The 19392-nt window shown below is 41.9% G+C and overlaps 1 protein-coding gene across 6 annotated transcripts in view; it reads right to left on the minus strand.

Moving 5' to 3' along the window:
* Positions 1 to 1359: 1359 nt before the first annotated feature.
* Positions 1360 to 19392, minus strand: part of KATNAL2 (katanin catalytic subunit A1 like 2) — a 29004-nt gene continuing 10971 nt past the window's right edge. For all 6 annotated transcript variants that reach the window (XM_036402672.1, XM_036402671.1, XM_036402673.1 and 3 more), the window contains 10 exons: positions 18901 to 18999; positions 18129 to 18206; positions 14958 to 15056; positions 14353 to 14416; positions 13005 to 13123; positions 10869 to 10960; positions 9225 to 9335; positions 3637 to 3799; positions 2094 to 2196; positions 1360 to 1762 (listed from right to left, as the gene is read on the minus strand). In XM_036402672.1, the coding sequence (XP_036258565.1) occupies positions 1623 to 1762; positions 2094 to 2196; positions 3637 to 3799; positions 9225 to 9335; positions 10869 to 10960; positions 13005 to 13123; positions 14353 to 14416; positions 14958 to 15056; positions 18129 to 18206; positions 18901 to 18999 (1068 nt within the window). In that variant the 3' untranslated portion in view covers positions 1360 to 1622. The remainder of the gene's footprint in view (positions 1763 to 2093; positions 2197 to 3636; positions 3800 to 9224; positions 9336 to 10868; positions 10961 to 13004; positions 13124 to 14352; positions 14417 to 14957; positions 15057 to 18128; positions 18207 to 18900; positions 19000 to 19392) is intronic.

A 19392-nucleotide genomic window follows, 5' to 3' on the forward strand; every position in this document is an offset into this window, starting at 1 on the left:
GCTTCAGTTTTGCATAAATTCACACGTCTGGGTTTTGTGCCAGCCATTCTGAACCTGTTGGTTTCTGCTTGGAAGGATGGATGTGAGGGAGGTCTGTGGCCTGGGGTCACAGTCAGGTGCAGGAAGTGGGAGATGTACCAGCAAAATCCTGTGAAGGTATTTCCCTTGGAGACTTCCAATAATGTGTGACTGATGCAGGAATAAAAGGGACTGTCAGTGCCTCAGAGGTCCTGGAATGTGCTGGAAAGTTTGCACAACCCTGGTGCTTGGAATGCAGACACACACCAGGCCAAGGAAAATTGAGAACTGCATGGAGGGGAAGTGTATTCATGAGCAAGAAGGAGGGTGAGAGAGGGCAGTGATAGGACCTGGACCCTGAAAAAATGACAAAAAATGAAAAAAATGTTGGAATTTCTAATGGGAAGAGTGCAGGACACGTGGCAGTGCTGGCTGCTCACCTGGCCACGTGTGTGAGCAGGACAGTCCAGCATGGGGGACGTTTGGCACGGTGCTGCGCAGCTCACTGCAGCCCCCACGCAGCTGGCACACCTGGGAAGGGACTGAGCATCACTCCACACACAGGCTGAGGGAGCTGGGGCTGTTCAGGGCTGTGAGAGGGCCCTCGGCCCTGGCTGTCCCTGTGTCTGTCCCTGTGTCTGTCCCTGTGTCTGTAGGGAGGGACAGAGCAGGGCCCAGGCTCTGTTCCAGGCCCAGCAATGGCACCAGAGCCACAGGCAGGGACTGAGCCCAGCAATTCCCCTGCACAGGAGGCACAACAATGTCCTGAACAGAGACCAGAAGAGGGGTGGAGTCTCCCTCCCTCACCAGGGATATTCCAGAGCCCTCTGACACAATGCTGTGTCCTGTGCTCTGGGATGGAGCTGGAGCAGGGAGGTGGCACCAGCTGTGATCCCCTCTGGTCCTTTCCAACCTGACCCATCCTGAGGTTCTGCAATTCTGCTTTATGGCTGGCTGCAAACTAGCATTGGGTAGCCACCAATACAGTTTCTAGTTAATTATCCTAAATTTTCTGATTTTCTACAGTTTTTCTCTAATTCCTTGCCTTTTTCACTTTGGCAATACCCCAAACCAACCGTACAATAACATGCTTCAAGGCTTTGAACTCAACTGAAAATAGTGACAAACTAGCCAAATTTACATGCCCCACTAATTTCACTGAAAAACTCCTATTTTGTGTTTCATTAAGAAGGGTGCAGGTCTCTGCTGGGAAAGCTACACTGACTGTGATGTTCTACAGAGTGTCAGAAATGGAGAATTACACGAATTGTCTATCTGCTTTTAAACTTTGCTCCAGTTCTACCCAAAATCTGTCTTGAATAAAGACTGAGAATCAATCAATCAGTCTTTTAAGTCTTTATACATAAAATGAAGGCTGCAGGCTTTGTTGCATAGGATTGTGCCATCACACTAACTCCAAGAACTTTTTTGAATTAAGAATAACCACCACCCCTTCACCCACCCCCTGCATTTTGAAAGTAAAGATTTCCCTCTGACACTTGTCACTGCATTTTGTTCCTTGAAACAACCCTTCCCCATCACCATTTGACCTTTTGGAGGCCACTTTGGATGGCAAATGGCTTGGAGGTTTTTGATTTTTCCTGTCAGACAGACTCAAATTCCCTCTGCCAAGCCGTGTACTTCTGGCTCAGATTCTTTGCTGATGGCTTGGTGTGGGTGATCACATCCAGGAAATCCGCGGTTGTGATTGTGTCCAGCTGGATCGTGGGCAAGTTACTGTTACCTAAAGACAAGAGAATTGAATAAATCCTGCTACTATTACCAAAAGACACTTTTTTATATCCATGCCTAGTCCAACACTTAATGTAGGAAAACAACAGACTAAATGTAGTGAGATAAATTAAAAATTACATTTATGCTGAGAGCACAGATAATGACAGCTTTAAAAGAAGCCCCGATTTTTAGAAATTTAACAGGGTTTGGAAGTGTGGATTTTAATACTTTCTCAGGCAGATATCAGAGCTCCACCTGCTGGAGTTAGAATGTTCATTCCAAGAGTTACAGCAGGAAATCAGCATTTCACAGGCCAGATTCTCTGCTCAAAGCTGAGGTACCTGGCTGATGATTTTCAAGAGCATCGAAAATTTTCCTCACTGGTCTCATGGCTGCCTCCTTGCACACGAGTTTTATGTCTGAGCCAGAGTATCCATTTGTTTCCTGTGAGGGGATCAGAATGATACATTACAGTTCACAAATCAGACATAAATGGAATTTGCAGGCATATATATTGTGCATGTATTTATATAAATATTTGTGACGTTTACTGCTGTCCGAAATACACATTTATATTCACACAGAAACACAAATCTTTTTTTTTTTTTGTAGTGTCCCCTCAAAATTATGTAGCTTGTTATCCTTTAAATACCTACAATATCTCCTAGGACCAAGAAAAATACTGGGCCTTTTCTTACTAAATGCCAGTTTTCTATAGGTGAAATAGACCCCACCTTTCTGAGTCCATCTTCAGCTTTCCAGTATTAAAATAAATGTATTTCCTTATAGGCCCAGAAATGAGCAGTATTGTCTTTGTAAACAGATGTAAGAATCTCAGCTGGGTAAAGTAAAATATTTAAAGGCTGGGACCTTGAGTAACCTCGGCTAATTGAAGGTGCTCCTGCTTACTGCTGGAAGTTGGAACAAGATTATTTTTGAAGTCCCTTACAGCCCAAACCATTCTAGAATTCTGTTTCCAAAGAATCCAGGATGTGACAAAGGGCTACACGAAGGAATCTCTTCGCTACCAAATGCTCTTTTCTGCCACAGCAGTGGAGCTGTGACAAACCCTCCCTTCACAATTAACTGTTCATTACCCTGATGAACTGGAAGTGCTCCCAGCTTGGTGAGAGCAGTGATAAAATCTGCTGTTGCTGGATGTCTCCCTGTATTTAAGGCTGAAAAGCTGGCGCAGCAGAGATGGCCAGCACACACCGTGTTGCAGGCAGAGCCCTGTGAAGCCAGCGATTTCCACTTGTGTGTGTGTCTGTTTGTCTATGTCTGTCTGTGTGTGTCAGTGTCTGTGTGTGTGTGTGTCTGTGTGTGTCTGTGTCTGTGTGTGTGTGTGTCTGTTTGCCTATGTCTGTTGTGTCTGTGTGTGTGTCTGTGTGTGTCTGTGTCTGTGTGTGTCTGTGTCTGTGTGTCTGTGTGTGTCTGTGTGTGTCTGTGTGTGTCTGTGTATCTGTGTGTGTCTGTGTGTGTCTGTGTGTCTGTGTTTGTGTGTCTGTGTGTCTGTGTGTGTGTCTGTGTGTGTCTGTGTGTGTCTGTGTGTGTCTGTGTGTGTGTCTGTGTGTGTCTGTGTGTCTGTGTGTGTGTCTGCGTGTCTGTCTGTCTGTGTCTGTGTGTGTCTGTGTGTCTGTGTGTGTCTGTGTCTGTGTGTGTCTGTGTCTGTGTGTGAGTCTGTCTGCCTGTGTGTCTGTGTGTCTGTCTGTGTGTCTGTGTGTGCCGTGCCCAGCCCCTCATCCCACCAGCGCCCCTCTGGCTGGTTCCCGGGTGAGCTGAGGTGGTGCCCAGCTCCGTGTGTGGCAGCGGCTGCACGCCGCCGCGTATCTGCAGTCCCAGGTGCTGTCCCAGCCCTCGAGGTGCTGTCCCAGCCGTGCCCACCTGGCTCAGCAGGCTGTAGTCCAGCTCCGCCCTGAGCTTCACGCCGCCGCTGTGGCTCAGAGGGGGCAGCCAGTGCTGGATCATCACCCGCCGTGCCTCCTCGCTCGGCAGGTCCACCAGGATCCTCTTCTCCAGCCGCCGCAGCATGGCAGAGTCCAGCTCCCTGCAAGCACACGACAACAGGGGGCATCTCAGCGTGGAGACGGGGCTTTGACAGCAAGGCCCTCGCCTAGCTGTGCCAAAAGGAAAAACAAAAGGGTTAATTATCCAGTGTATTCTGGTTCAGTGATATGCTACTTGTGACAGCGATGCTAACAGTAACAATCAGAAGTTGCAGTTTCCATCCTTTGCCCTGGTACTCATCTGCAGCATGTCCCATCAGCAACAACTTCTCTCTTTCCCCCTCTGCTATTAAGGAGTCACTACAAATTGCCTGTCTGGGGCACTGTCAGGACTAATTAATTGCTACTTAGTAAGGGATGCTCAGTAGGTATAAAATCCAGACTGAAGGTCTTGGATGTGAGGCTGTGTATTATGGCAGAACAGGCAGAACCAAACTGAGACTCCTCCTGCAATACAAATTATAAATAATTGTTTATATTATTTATATTTTGTTTAAATTTTGTTTTGTTTATATTTGTATTTTCATAATTATAAATAAACAGCCGCAAAGGACATTATCCTTATCAAAAATATGTGCAGGGTGAACACACTGGATAAATGTGTCAGTGAGCCAAAAACTCTGATTCTGTCAACATCAAGACTGGTTATGATGTTTTGTCTAAAACAAAAGATAAGAAAAATGTCCTGTGCCAATCTTTCTCTATTGGCCCCATTCAGTCACAGATTCATTATTCCAGTTTAAAATATTATTTAGTCCTCATACCTGGCAAGAAAATCTCATTCAGGGGAAACCCACTTCAAAGTTTCTTGTACAGGCAGAAGAACAGAAGCTCTAAGCATCATTTGCGCCTGTGCTGGCTGAGCACAAGGAAGCAGCTGCTGGAGGGTTCTACCTGCAACCTGGGACTGCAGATACGCTTAAATAAATCTGCCCCTATCTCCAATTCCCTGGGTGAAATATTTTTCCCAGCAAAGTCAATTTTAAAGCAGCAAATGGAGTTTCTTCTTTCCTTCTAAAAGGAAACTCCCTTTTAGTTCCCAGGGAGTTCAATGCCAGCTCAAGATGGATTTGTAGCCCAACACCAGAGCTGATTTCTGTTACCTTTGTTGACTTGTCCTTATGTTTTTTTAATACCAAGTGTTTCTATGGTATAGCACATGATAAAAAACCCCAAAAGTGGGCTCCCAAATCCCCACACAGGTGCCTGCCCAACGTTAGCATGCCTGGCTGTCAGCTCTGCAGGAACAGAAGTGTCCCTCTCCCCACAATGTCATGGTGTGGGAGACCTTGTTCCACATGCACTGATCCAAACAATGAACACAAAAATCAGAAAACCAGGAGCCCAGAGGACAATAGGAATTCACTCAGATCCACCCTTGTGCTTGTAATCAAGGCCTCAGAAGTAAATACCAGAATTTGTTAATCAACAGCTGTTGCTATATTGACAATATTATTATTGGTATATTGATATAATTATCTTTATGCTGCTTCAGGTGCTGTCCAGCGTTCAGTGCAATGCCTCTTGCAGAAGGTCCCACCCAGCATAGCCAAAGAACCATGTTAGTCTCCTTTCATCTTCCAAATGTATTTTTCAGCTCAACTTCTTAAAATTGCCTTGCTTGGCTGGACAGAATTACTCTGGCTGATAATCCTTTGCTGTTATTTAGCTATATTAATACCCACATTAACATCACCTGTGTAAAGAGGGAAGAAGTTCTCAGGGTTTTAGAGGTGCCCACACAGGTACTCTAAAAAGCCTTTGCAGCTGAAGGACAACCACAGCCAGCCTCTGCAAATAGTTTGCAAATACTCCAAATTATATTTTCCATCACTCCTTCAGCTTCAGGCCCCCCAAGAGCACGGATTCATGAGCACCCTTAACCATGTTCTATAAAGAAGTCTCCAACAGAAGTCTCTGCTCTGCCCAGCCCAGAGGAACTCTGCCACAGCTGCTCTGTGGCTGTGCCATCCCCAAAGTGTTCAAAAACAGGGTTCTTGAACACTCTGTTCCAGTGGAAGGTGTCCCTGTTCCAGTGGCAGGAGAGTGGAACTAGATGTGCTCTAAAGTGCCTGCCAACCCAAAGCACTCTGTGATTCTGTGATTCTGTTTATCCAGAAGGTTACGCTGACCTGTTGGCTGAAGAGGGAAATAAAGAAACAATGTTTTTGTTATCTCGAGTGTTTAGGTTCTTGCTGAATTGTTTTGTCAGTGACCAGATGCAAGGTTAAGTGACATTAACCAGAGCAGAATACAAAGCACTGAGCCAACCTAAATATTCTCTGAAACAACATCTAATGGAAGTACTGAGAGATGCTCATGAAAAGATAAACAAAGCTCTACAGATCCACAAGATGGATGACTTTTTGCAATTAACATTAGGAGGCATCACAGATTCACAAAATGGTTTGGGTTGGAAGGTAAGAATCTATCCGTGCACACCACAACTTCACCCATCCTGAGGGTATGGGTGAGAAGAAAACAGCACTGCAATAAAAACTGAATTAAATGTGCTGATACACTCGGAAACAGTCACTCCATGATTAAGGATCTCTTTATTCCTTCACTAACAAGGCCTTTATTTTATTTAATTACATTCAACCATTTCAACAAGTAATTTGTTAATAGAAACACCTTGCAGAAAGGAGGGCTGGGCAGCAAGCACAGGCTGAAGAGGAAGATCAATAGCTGCAGTGCAGCTTAGGACAGTGTAAAGAGCTTTGTTTAGGCTTCTTTTCATTCTTCTAAAAGCAGCTTGGTACTAATTTTTTTTCCCTGATCAATAAATATGTTAAACAAATCTCTTGAAATCCAGCTTAACAACAAATGTTTGCAAGAGCACAGGGCAGTGCTGTGAAGCCACAGCTTAGGTAGCAGTAGGTCTTTTGAAATTTTGTTGTGAAATATTCCTGTGGAGATGAAGTCTAGGTCTGACAGTAGGAGCTAAATGTCACCTAATGCTCATAAAAATAATCTGTAAATATATAGTTGGGATCCTGAAAGAGGTTTAAAACCTGCTGGGCTCTCTGGAGGCAGATAATCCCAAATTCCTCAAGCCTGGAGAACTCCAGTGACGTGAAAGCTCAGGCTTTCACCAGTCTTTCCATCCTCCTCAAACACCTTTCTAAGCATTTGCCCAGCCCCTTCTTAAAGAATTTTCTCTGTGGTAGGAACATTTCCACCAGACAAGAGAGAAAGTTCAAAAGGAATTTCTGAAGTCTCAGGTATAGAACTTTCAAAAGTGAACACCCCAGCTGCCACTCCTGTTCCAACATGGACTTGACTGCTTTCTTTCAGGGAAGGTCCCTCAAAACAGAAACCTTGTCACTTTGTCTCAACCTTAAAAAAAGGCTGTCATTTTGGATGTTTCAAGGAAGCAATTTTGCCGAAATAAGAACTTCAGTATTACAAAATGATCAAAAAACAAATACATAAAATACTTAAAACTGAATTCTGTGTATTCTACAAAACTTCCCAGAAAGCTTATTGATTGTATAAGGCAGACATAGGGTAACAAAACACATGCAAAAATCTCTCTGCGTGGATAATTATCTCACAGGATAATTTAAGAGACCACAGGTGCAATGCACTGCTCAGAGCTTCTTCTGAAAGGGCAACAATGCTGCAATAATGTAAACATTTATAGTGTATTACTAACAGACAGACAAATGTATTAATACTGTATTAATTCTCTTTCAAACTTAACTGTCCACACAGAGAGCAGTTATTTTTTTTTAGCATTTTCTTACACAACTGGAACACAATTAAATCTCATACAGCTGAGTTCCTTTTATATAGATATTGTAATAAAATGGGTAGGATTTTGCACTGATTTAAATTCATGAGTTTGTCCAAGACATAAATCCCTGAAACCAACACACAGACTTTGCTATTATGACTATTAAAAAAAAAAACCATTGTGGCTCTGTACTCATACTGTTGGGCCAGAGTAGGGACCAGCCTCACTTAGTACAGCTAACTGCTATGCAAATTTTAGGCGTTCACACAGCCATTCTTTTATTTAAAGAGCCTGAAAACCCTGAACAAGACAAGCTAGGCTTACCTGACACATGGGACTGATTGAAAATATTACCTTGAGCCTCAATTCTCAGGCAAAAACTCCAAAAAAAACTTCTGTTGTTTAATTCTATCTGCCTGTTCCCTGGACCTTTTCAGCCAGGCCTGATAAAAAGGGGATCAGCTGACAAGAGGGATAAAATATTACCACAGACTTTGTGAGAGAACATTTGGTGATATGCACAACAAAAATGGGCATTTGTATGGTCAAAATAATATATGCTCTAGGACTTTTAGCCTTTTTTATAAGTACTTAAAAGGAAGCAGCTGTGGTTACATACCCAGTGACATTCAAGACACTCCCTACAGTCTGCTGATCACAACCCTGAGCTCTCCAGTCACAAAGAGAGGCTTTTCCAACATTTGTCCCCATGGCAACTTTGTAAGATTCAGCCAAAAATCACCAATGTTGAAAAACAATCGGTAAATGAAGCCTGTGGCTTTGTGGGGGCAGAGCCCTCTCTGGCTCCCAGCTGGTTTTAGGTGCCCTGCTCTGTGTCTGTCACACTGCAGAGCTGGGCTGGTGTCATCTCACTAAACAAAGCCACCTCTAAGCAAAATTTCTAGTTTTGCCACTTGAAATGCTGCTGAACTGCTGCTCACACGAGGTCATTCCACAAACACCTCCCAATGGGCTCCAACAAATGACTCCCAGACCATGGCTTGAAGTTCCCTGGAAACAGGGCTGCTGTCTTCTCCTGTTCTGACCCAAGCCTGTACTATTCTCCATGTGAGAGGGGAACAGACCCACTTAGCTCCATGTGCCCTTAGGGACAAGGGTACCCACAAAGATCTCAGTGCTGTGAGGATCAGCAGCTCCTCTCCTGAGCACCCACAGTTGTTACACTACAAATGTTACCTCCCTTCCTTATCCTCTCCAACTTGTCTTGTTCCCAATACACGTCCTTCCCAGCTTGATGAAATTCCACAGTTCCAATCTTAAACTGTTTTTTCTTCTATACTAAATTGTGTTGAAGAAACTGGAGAATTTTGTCCCTCAACTTTTCAAAGTCAGATTTGATACTAATAAAATCCAACATTCCTATTTATGGAGTATCCTTCTAAGCACCAGATGTTTTAAGCACCTTACAGTTCCAGGCTGAAAACCCTTCTTAGCTTAAACATAGTAAATAACTTGCCTATAAAGTCAAATACTCCATTTTAAATATTAGCAGCTGGTACGACCAGCATATGTTGACTTTATTATGGATTATTCTCATGTGACACAAATAGCAAGAATTGAAGAGTTTAAAAGTAAAAGCTCCAAATTAATCTTTAAATGCTTTAACCAAATATCAAGGCTTTTTCTGCAGAAGTCTAAATAAAATCTTTATCTGTGCTTAGAAGCTCATGAAAATGTATTCAAAATGTACTCTCTGGATCTCTTACCATGGCAGATTGGAAGCTGCTAAAACAAATACAAGATCATCAGATCGGGCCAAGCCATCCATCTGCACCAGTAATTCCGTTTTCATCCGCCGACTTCCTTCATGTTCACCACTACCAAGATTCAGAGAAATGGTATTTGCTCAGTGCATTAATCATCTTTATTTATACAGTGTCATTCACAGCAACTGAGCCCTTGTCACAGTTTTGCCCCAGTTCAAAGCATGATTAAGCTCCATTAGCTAACATCTAAGCATTAAAATCAAGCTTTCTAATGATTACTAAAATGGACTCTTTTCAGTGCATTAAAGTGAGGAGAATTCACTATTACTGAATCCAAAGAAAATATTTATTTGGCTTTTTCTTCATGTTAATCTCTATGCAAGACCAACATTTACTGCAAAATAGCTAGGGCTCCAATTAGATTGATTGATAGACTGATTGATCTATAGCAGGGAATTCTTATAATGTGATAGTTGCCATTAGATAACTGGTACACCTACCTCTTCAGGGTAGCATTTTTCCATGACTGAATGTGAAGTGGTCACAAGAAAATAAAACTACTACTGAATTCAACATTTTGCAAAATGTTCTATCGAAAGAAAACAGAAAAATACACCATGCTGATATGAATTTAGAAAGGGGCAGAGACCACACAGAAAGGATCCTTCTTCAAAAAAGGAGAACTTAAGCGAAGTGCTAGGAGCTCTGGCCCCAATACAGGTAAACTGTTTTGCAGAAAACCAGCTGGAACTCTCACTTCCAGATGTGAAGCTCTTGGGAAACTCCTGGATCAAGCCCAGGGAAAACATCAGGACCTTAGATGGTAAGGGCTGCAGTTCAGGTTTAATGATTTATTTCTGCAAAGGCATTCAAAAATCAATGCCAAGTCAGTATTTAATAAGTACATGTAAAAATGAGTACAGCATCTAGGATAAAAATCCTTATTAGAATATATAACCCAGTGATGTTAATGAGAGCTTTTAAATGTACGTATGAAGGACAAATTTGGCTCATAATTTGCATCTATTAAGTGAAAATGACTACAAGTAACATATATACAATAGGACATACTCTATTTACAAATAGTAAGCACACAATATCGATGTAGAATATAATATATATAAAGTGATCATGTAATTCACTGTACATAAAATCCCCTGTAATGGGTTCCTAATGGTTGTAACAATATTTTTATATTTCTCTGGCTTCTTTCCCATCCCTAACCTTTTTAATGTGTTTTTAACTAAAAATTGTCTTAAATCTTGGATTCAAGTAACAACATACTCCCAGTCCTGCAATGGGGAGTCCTGACAATGCCACCAAAATCTGACACTAATGGAAATGCAATTCCACTGTGTACACTCCCTATTACTCTGCTATGCCTATGTTCTGAGTGCCATGAAATAAGCTATTTCTTACTTACCTCTAACAATTCACCTGTTGTTTCCCTCACCACTGCCCTTTATTTCCATTTTAAATCCCTTTAAAGTACAGCACAACTGGTTATAAAGCCCTGCATCTCCCTCCGTCTTGCTGTCCCTGTGACTCCTTGCTAATTCTCACAGAAGCTCTTTTGCTTCTCTGCTGTGACTGACACAAGCACTGCACCTCTCTCTTTAATCCCAAACTGGTCCCACCAGTTACCCAGGAACAGTGCCTCTTTGACTCATAACTGACTCCAGCTCATCCAGGAAAATTGTGGAAGGAGCGTGGTACCGGGCGAGCTCAAACAACACCTGCCAGAGAGAAGAGTAAATGTGAAACTGACACAAGAAGGCACTAAAGTAAACTGGCATGGAAGATCAATTAACAGCACCCACATCCCAGGGGATATCTGCTGGAAAAAAGCTCTGGGTAGGCTGAGAGTCCCTGAATCCTCTCAAAATCTGAGAGGTTTGTAAAGGAGATATAAAGAACACAGCCTTGTAATCCTGTCTTTATGTGTAAATCTTTCTGTCTAAATCCTATCAGAGTACCCTGAGAATAATGGGATAGAAGAAAATGATCCATCAGAGGATTCTGGGAACTCCTAAATTGTTACTGAGATTAAACATGTGCCTTTTGTTGTTGCTCCATTTGTACTTTTTTTTTTTTTTAAATAAGGATTTGAGGAAAAAAAATGCAGGTCAGCTGAAACATAATGAAAGGAAATGCACTGATTCTTTTGATAAGAATCAAGCACTCATTTTTTTTCATGATCAAAACAAACATAAATTGCTTGAACAATCACAATTTAAAAAACAGACTGAAAGCTGAAACAAAAAATGTGGATCTGCTCTTTGGAGAATGAAGCTTCATCTAATTTTCCGTAAACATGGAGAGGCCTGCGTTAGGAGCAAGAAAACACTGTCAGTTCTTCTTGAGTAAAGTGTTTTTTGAGTTTTTAGATAAGTATCATTAACAGTATATTAGTCCAGCATTTTTAAATCTGAACACTTTAAAAAATCAAATTTTAAAATATAGATATTATTTTTATCACTTTGAGCATGAAAAACAGGGTTTAAGTCATTTTCCCAGAGTAACAAGTAGACCATGATCAGCATACAATTTTACTAGAAATATAATATATAAAATACAGAAATACTGTGTAGAACTGAGCAAAACAGGATGAGAGGATATGCCTCCAAATGACCACAGACCCCATATACACTTCCCCTTCACCAGGCACATGTGATTTTAGAATATAAATTCACACAATACTTTTCTTAGATCTCTCCTGATCGACAACCTTACTTCATTTTTTGATTCTGCTGTAACTTTAATTAAGGGTAAAAAGCCACAAATTCAGTCTCAATGCATGTGCTGCAGCATGTTCACAAAAGCCTTCTGTATCATGGTGGCAGAAACCAGATTGTCCCCACATACTCCTGCCAGAAAAGAAAATTCTAGGAAGCTATTAAAACAGATGTCAAGAGAATCAGTAAGAGAGAAAGGGAATGTCAGGAGAAAAATATGCAATTTTAAAGGACAAAGGAGGCAGGACGAGTAAATGTGCTGCAGCCACTGCCTACATTTCAAGAGAGACAAACAATGCCATTTCTAGAGAATAGTTTGCTGTGGTTATTTGTTTCCAAGAGCTCTGCATTTACCTGAAGTGCAGCTCAAGAGATGAGGGTAAGGTAGGTTAAGGGCTTGTGGATTTCCACTGAATTAGTGGATGTTATGGAGAGATTCAGATGGGCAAAGATGCTACACATGAACCTCTGAACCTTTCGTACCACAGCTGAGCCATGCAGACTCCTTGCTAGTTTATACACAAAAATGCATTTACCCACTTGCCAGAAAACTACCTTCCTTGAAACAACATTACATCTGCACTTGACTGGAAGATGTTTGTGACAATGGAGTTCTTTGCCCATTTCATGCCACAAAGAACAATTAGGAATTTGGGAATCTAAATTATATTTTCCAGGGTGCCCAGGAGCCAACCCCTGCAAAATGGATGTGAAGTGCTCTGAAGAGGTCACTAAGCACACACTAGTTTGGAACTCTGATGGTCTGACTCCTCATCAGGCAGTCAAAGATCTTTTCTGCCTGCAGAACATCTGCTCCATCTTACTTTACAGAACTCAAGTCCCACAGCAAGAATCCATTATGAGATGTCTACAGAAGTTATTTCTGCTTTCAGAACTAGGTATAACCAAAGTCGTGTTTTGTCTAAATCAGGAAAGATTATGAGTATCAGAGGAACACTTGTTTCCAGTTCTGTGCTGAACCCACGTTCTTCAAGGGGGAACATGATGTTTGTTAAAGTATAATGCACGAGAGAGGAATTCTCACCCGGACAAGTTTTTCTGAATCACCCCTCCATTTGCTGACAATGGTGGATGCTGATATGTTGAAAAAGGTTGTATTGCATTCTGTGGCAACAGCCTTAGCAAGCAAAGTTTTTCCAGTACCTAGAAACAACAGTGTTTGAGAAAATGACTCTCCGAAGGAATAAAATGTTTGAATAAATTCCCCTCATCCTACTACCAGTCAGGTAAAACCAGTAAAAAACTCATAGGATGGTTTGAGTTGAAAGGGACCTTTAAATGCCATTGAGTTCCAAATCCTGCAATATCCAGAGACACTTTCCACTATCCCAGGCTGCTCCAAGCCCCATCCAGCCTGGCCTGGGGCACTGCCAGGGATCCAGGGGCAGCCACAGCTGCTCTGGGCACCCTGGGGCAGGGCCTGCCCACCCTCCCAGCCAGCAATTCCTAATTGCCAAGAGCCCAAAATCTGTGCCTGCCCTCTGGCAGTGGGAGCCATTGCCTGGGTGCTGTCCCTGCAGGCCTTGTCCCCAGTCCCTGGGCAGCTCTCCTGGAGCCCCTGGAGGCCCTGGCAGGGGCTCTGAGGTGTCCCTGGAGCTTCTCTTGTGCAGCTCAACAGCCCCAGCTGTGCCAGGCTGGCTCCAGAGCAGAGGGGCTCCAGCCCTTGGAGTATTTTGTGGCCCTTTCAGGATTGTTTGGAGAAACTCAGGTAATACAGAACTGCAAATGCAGATTCTCCAAATCCTGAAGTAGTGCATGCTGAAATGGTCAGATGCCTTCTGTGGCAGGAACACCTAAACATTCACAGAACAAATGTATTTCATTGCAGAGAGAGGCTTTGCAACCTGACTCAGGTGGATCTTGTGCGCTCTGCCCCCTTCCAGCCACATCCTGGTGTCAAAGGGGGGCAAGGGGAGCAGGGAAGCTGCACTAACAAGGAAAACACCCAGCTAAAAGAAGGCAAAGCTTCCACCTCATTCCCAAAACAACCCCTAAAAGCAGAAGAAAGGAAGGACATTTTTCACTACGGAGTTAAGCCCATGGTAGATTTATTGACATAGCATAGGATCATGCCAATCTTGATTAAAATGGTCCAAGCTGAGCAAAACAGAGATCTGAGTTTTCATTCTCCTAAATTGTTAATGTAAGTACTGTCTCTGGAAGATTCCACTATAAAAATAGCCAAGGCTTACAAGAAAGGGCAGGTCTGAGTGTCAGAGCTGTAAATAACCATCCAACATTCTCTCCTTTTAATTTATGTACAGAACATGCTCTTTTTTAACAATCTGATCTAATTAACATTGATGATTTATCTACAGGACAAAACAAGAAGCAGTGATAAACACAAAGATGTGGTAAAAAGCTCTCCATACCTGGTGGTCCATAGAGCAATAATCCTTTCCAAGGGGACAGAATGCCAGTAAACAGCTCTGGATACTGTAGGAAAGTAATTTAGGGATTAAAAATGTATCATCTAAAACAAACTTCAAGGGATTGTAGTCCTCACCTTCACTGCTCCTAGCACATTCAAGAAACATAAGAAATTTGAAGAGAGGTATAAAACCACACCAAAACAATGGGACATGTATGACCTGAGTACTGAGAAAAATGCTGTATTTATTCTTTGAAATCTGCTTTCAGTGTTGTTTTTTTTTTCAAGTGCAATTGATGTGACATTCTCTTCTGTAAGTTATTTTTCATGGAATTAATCAAACCCAGCTCTTCTTACAATGCCAAAGGTGCCAAAGAACTGGACCTAATTCATACAATATTAATTTTGAAAGGTAATTTTCCTGTAGAAGAATGCAGGTGCCATTTCAGATGGAACAGGAATAGTTCTGGCATGAAACAGGAACACCAACAGCTCTAACACAAATGGCCTACCAAGGCACAGAAATACTGAGGACTTTAAAACACCACTGTAACTGCAAGGAAACAAGCCCAACAGTGGTTTTGTCAAAACTATTTAGCACCTTACCTTTATGGGGTAAACAACTGCTTCCTTGACCAGCCTTTTAGCTGCATCCAGCCCTATAATATCATCCCACTTCACGTTTGGCTTATGGAGATAAATGTCCTGCAACACACATCACATCTTGTTAGCAGAACTCCTTCTGCAGTCGGATAATGACTCTGGCAAAGTAAAAGGATCGACTCAGGGATAAAAGAGTGGTGCTGTTAAGTGATACAGGCTGTGTTATTTAACCCGAGGTACCAGGGAGCTCCCAGGAGGGAAGCACACACAGCAATCACTTCCCCTCCAGGCCTCAGTTTCCCTAATGTATTCCTAGCAAATGTAGATGCTGAGCAGATCTTCCTCAGATCTGTTTTCTGTTAGTTTGATTTAGGAACCAATCAACATATCAGGAGCAATTGGGCTAAGAAGGTTCACCAGCCCTTATATTTTGTCTCTACTGCTGCAAGTATTGGATGTTGAAAAAAAGAAGTAAAAGTAATCATAGTGACGTATTGGTTCAAGTTTACACAACAATGGACTTCAGTAATTCAAATTACATCTCAATCTTTGAGCTGAAACACCTTTTGACACTCATTTTTCATTGAATTTTTCTTCCCTGTTTTAAACATGTTTATTTTATAGTCACAAGTTCCACAGCTCACTCATGTGCAATGTGAAAATATTTTTTTTTTAAACTTGATGCTTAGTAACTTTATGGCTGCACCTATTATTTACGTTATTACCTATTATAATGTTAATACCTATTATTTATGTTATTTCTTGTGTTGTAACAGTGAAAAATTTCTATTTACTCCACTCTATGCAAGATTTTATATGCTGCAAGAAAAGCTGTGAGAAACTGCAACAGGAAGAAATTTTCCCCCTAAGAATCTATCAAAAGATAGATGTTAATTAGTCTATGCCCTGAAACACTCACTAAATTGATTTCATTTAATTAATCAAACTTTCCAAATCTTCTATGAATCTTTCCATTTGCCTTTATAATATTTTGTGGCTTTGTGTTCCAGGGGCTAATTGCAGAAAATATCGCATCCTCAGTACAAATACTCAGGATAAATTTTGCTCTCCAACAAAAATAGTCCACACAGACTGAAGAAAAATTAGGTGGTTGCATCCAAGGGGAAAAGTTAATACAATTAGAAAAAAATTATTTATATAGAATAGATTACACTTTCCCTGTCTATTAACAGTGAATTAAGATAAATCAGATTTCTGACATTAAGTAGAGACTTACATAACTGTTTCCAAATTAAATTAGATTGTGTTATGAAATAGATATAATATGCTATTTATTTGTATTGATTTATGCAGTGTTGATTACCATAGCAACTAGCAACATACCATAATGGAGCACAATTCACAAAACATGCTATAACAAATGGAAAGCAATTTTTTATTGCTTTTTTTGTTAATGTAGCAGCAAGAACAACATTATTTTAAAGGTCTACCATAAATAAAAGACCAGACAGGAATTGAAACAAATGAAAATTTTCTTACTTTAAGGTTGTAAATTTCCTAAGACATTTCTTCAGTTCCACTAAACATCAAATACAAAACTTGTGGACCAAGAATTTGGGCCATACACAGATATAAAAATCAGCCAGCAAAAGTCTTCCATGATTTTTAGAGAGATGATTTTAAGCAGGTTTACCCAAGATACTAACACTCATGATATTTATATCCAGAAAGTCACAACACTACCAAACACTGTGGTGCTGAGAATCCTTTTTGATGAGTGCCTCATCCAAAAGTGGTGGGTGCTAAGCGTTTGTGTGTGCTGTAGCCACAGATCCCCAGCAGACCAGGGCCTGTTTGTTAGGCTACACCTCAGCCCAGGAGTGAAATGGAATGCTGCTGACAAGGCTGTGGTTCCATCCAGGGGTCAAGCTGTCCATCCTGGAGGAATCCCCAAGTCTGGGTTATGGTGCATTACTGATGCTGCTCTGGCAGGGCTGGGATGAAGGCACTGCTTGCAGAGCTGGCAGTAACAGCATCTCTCCACTGCACCACTGAGAATGCACAGGGAGTACAGACTGTGCAGGCTGCACAAAGCAAGGCTCAGGCAAGTACTAACCCAATGGCCCTGGGCTGTCCCAGCCAGGCTGTGACACAGCCCCAGGGCAGGGCCTGTCCCTGTGCCGGCCCTGCTGAGGCACCTCCAGTGCTGGGGACAGCTCTGGGCCCTCAGGACAAGAGAGACCCTGAGGGGCTGGAGCATGTCCAGGGCAGGGAACGGAGCTGGGAAGGGGCTGGAGCCCCAGGAGAGGCTGAGGGAGCTGGGAAGGGGCTGATCCTGGAGCAAAGGAGGCTCAGGGGGGCCCTTGTGGCTCTGCACAGCTCCTGACAGGAGGGGACAGCCGGGGGGGTCGGGCTGTGCTCCAGGGAACAGGGACAGGAGCAGAGGGAACGGCCTCAGGCTGGGCCAGGGGAGGCTCAGGGTGTACCTCAGGAGCAATTCCTTCATGGAAAGGTTTATCAAGCCTTGGCACAGCTGCTTAGGGTGGTGGTGGAATCCTCATCCCTGGAGTTTAAAAGCCATGTTGATACAGCACTTGGGGACATGGGTTAGTGGTGGCCTTGGCAGTGCTTGGCAGTGCTGCTGTCCTGATGAGCTTAGATGGCTTTTCCAACCTAAATGATTCTCTGATTCTAAACCATGCAGGAATACCAGGGTTTAATAGTAATTTTGGTAGACCTTACCTAGTAGATACATTCAGAATTCAGATATTGCTGTGATACTGGCACACTGCCCACAGTGACTACAGCCCTGTGCCTGGAATGGAAACTGCACCCAAAGGGTGGAATCAAGGTTTCTCCCGCCATCTGATCACAGCTAGATAAAACATTAGATAATAGTTGGTTTTAGCTAATATATTTAAATCTCTCTTTCCAGTGAAGTATTGCACTTTTTTGTGTAGCAAAAAGGAAACCCATGACAGTCTGCACAGCATGATTAAATTACCTGTTCCCCATTAGAAAGGAAAGGACTTAATAATTTCCTCCCACTGTGCATCAGAAAGAAACATCATTACATGTAAAGAAATTACTTGTTGGGGAGCTATGTGGAGGGAAAAATAACTTGCACTATTAGTGACAGTAAAAAGAAACAAACAGCATTCCCATATAAAGATAACCAACATCTCTACAACTGACATGGAGATCTGCTCTTACTTTGCTTACAACCACTGCAAGTTCTCTCATCTCACCAGTCATGCCAGTGAAGGCACTAAGAGGTTTCAATAACCGTTCCTAAAACAGAAAAACATAAGTTCTTGTCAGACCGCAAGTATTTTTAGACAAACTATTATGTATTCTTTAAGAAACTGATACATTGTAGTAATATCAACTTTTGAAGTTGCAGAAATATGAGCAGCTTTTTTATTGCACTTATAGTCCTAAATATGACCTACATAGACTAAGAGGAGTGAAAAATGTAACTGTAGGTCACTGTTTTGTCACATTCTCTTTTTGGATAGTTTCTTCCAGTGTAGCAAGTTGCCAGGCAGACAAGCACCATGAAAGCTGGATGCACTATCTGAGAAGTTCTGGCTTGTGTGTGGAGTGTTTACAGAAAATTTATCTCAACCATCAAAATTCTGTTGTTGCCTCAGCTGAGGCAAATGCTAGAGAAATACTGAGCTGAAAGGAACCAGGATTTCACCCCCAGAAGTTCTGCAGGTGTCTGCATTTTTTTTTTTTTTCATCTTAAGGCCTCATTTTTATTTGTTGCCTGCTTTCATATTCAGAATAAACAACTGTCATCAAATTAGACCACTATCAAGTATGGCTGTCCCTTCAAGGAGGAAATACGCCTCTCAGAAATCCGAGGCCTTTTTCAGCACTTGGGAACAAAACCAACATTGTTGCAGTGTTTTGTTTTGTTCCTGGTTTGCAAAACTCAAGTTCATATTGATTGGATGGAAATATGAATAGAAACACTTACTGATGGATCTGGATCACAATTAAGGCTGTTCAAGGGAATTCCATCTGGTGACACTCTGACAGCATCCTGAATTATCTTGCGGTAGTCAATTATTTGACCCTAAAGAAGGAAAAAATGTTGCTTAGGCTTTACCATGGTGGTAGCACTACACTTAAAAACACACTGGATCAAATTTTGCTTGCAATTACAACAGTGTGTTTCCTTACGGTCCTAATTATGGCAAAAATTGACCTCAAAAACTGTGGTAGCAATGGGGACAGAACACACAACTCAGGCAATTCAATAATTTAACTGCAGAGCCTTTCATTACCTCATTCAGGAATTCAAAATTTAACTTCAGTCTTAGTTATTTACCACTGGGCTTTAAAAAAAATATATATTCCTCTCTGAGTATGTTTGAAATAGTATTTAATGCAAAAAGTGCCTCCTATGCAAAGAATTATAAAATTTTGTATACAAAATTATAAAAGTGACTCTTCAGCTGACTATACA

The sequence above is a fragment of the Molothrus ater genome, chromosome Z (genome assembly GCF_012460135.2).
Source record: "Molothrus ater isolate BHLD 08-10-18 breed brown headed cowbird chromosome Z, BPBGC_Mater_1.1, whole genome shotgun sequence".
Lineage (NCBI taxonomy): Eukaryota > Metazoa > Chordata > Aves > Passeriformes > Icteridae > Molothrus > Molothrus ater.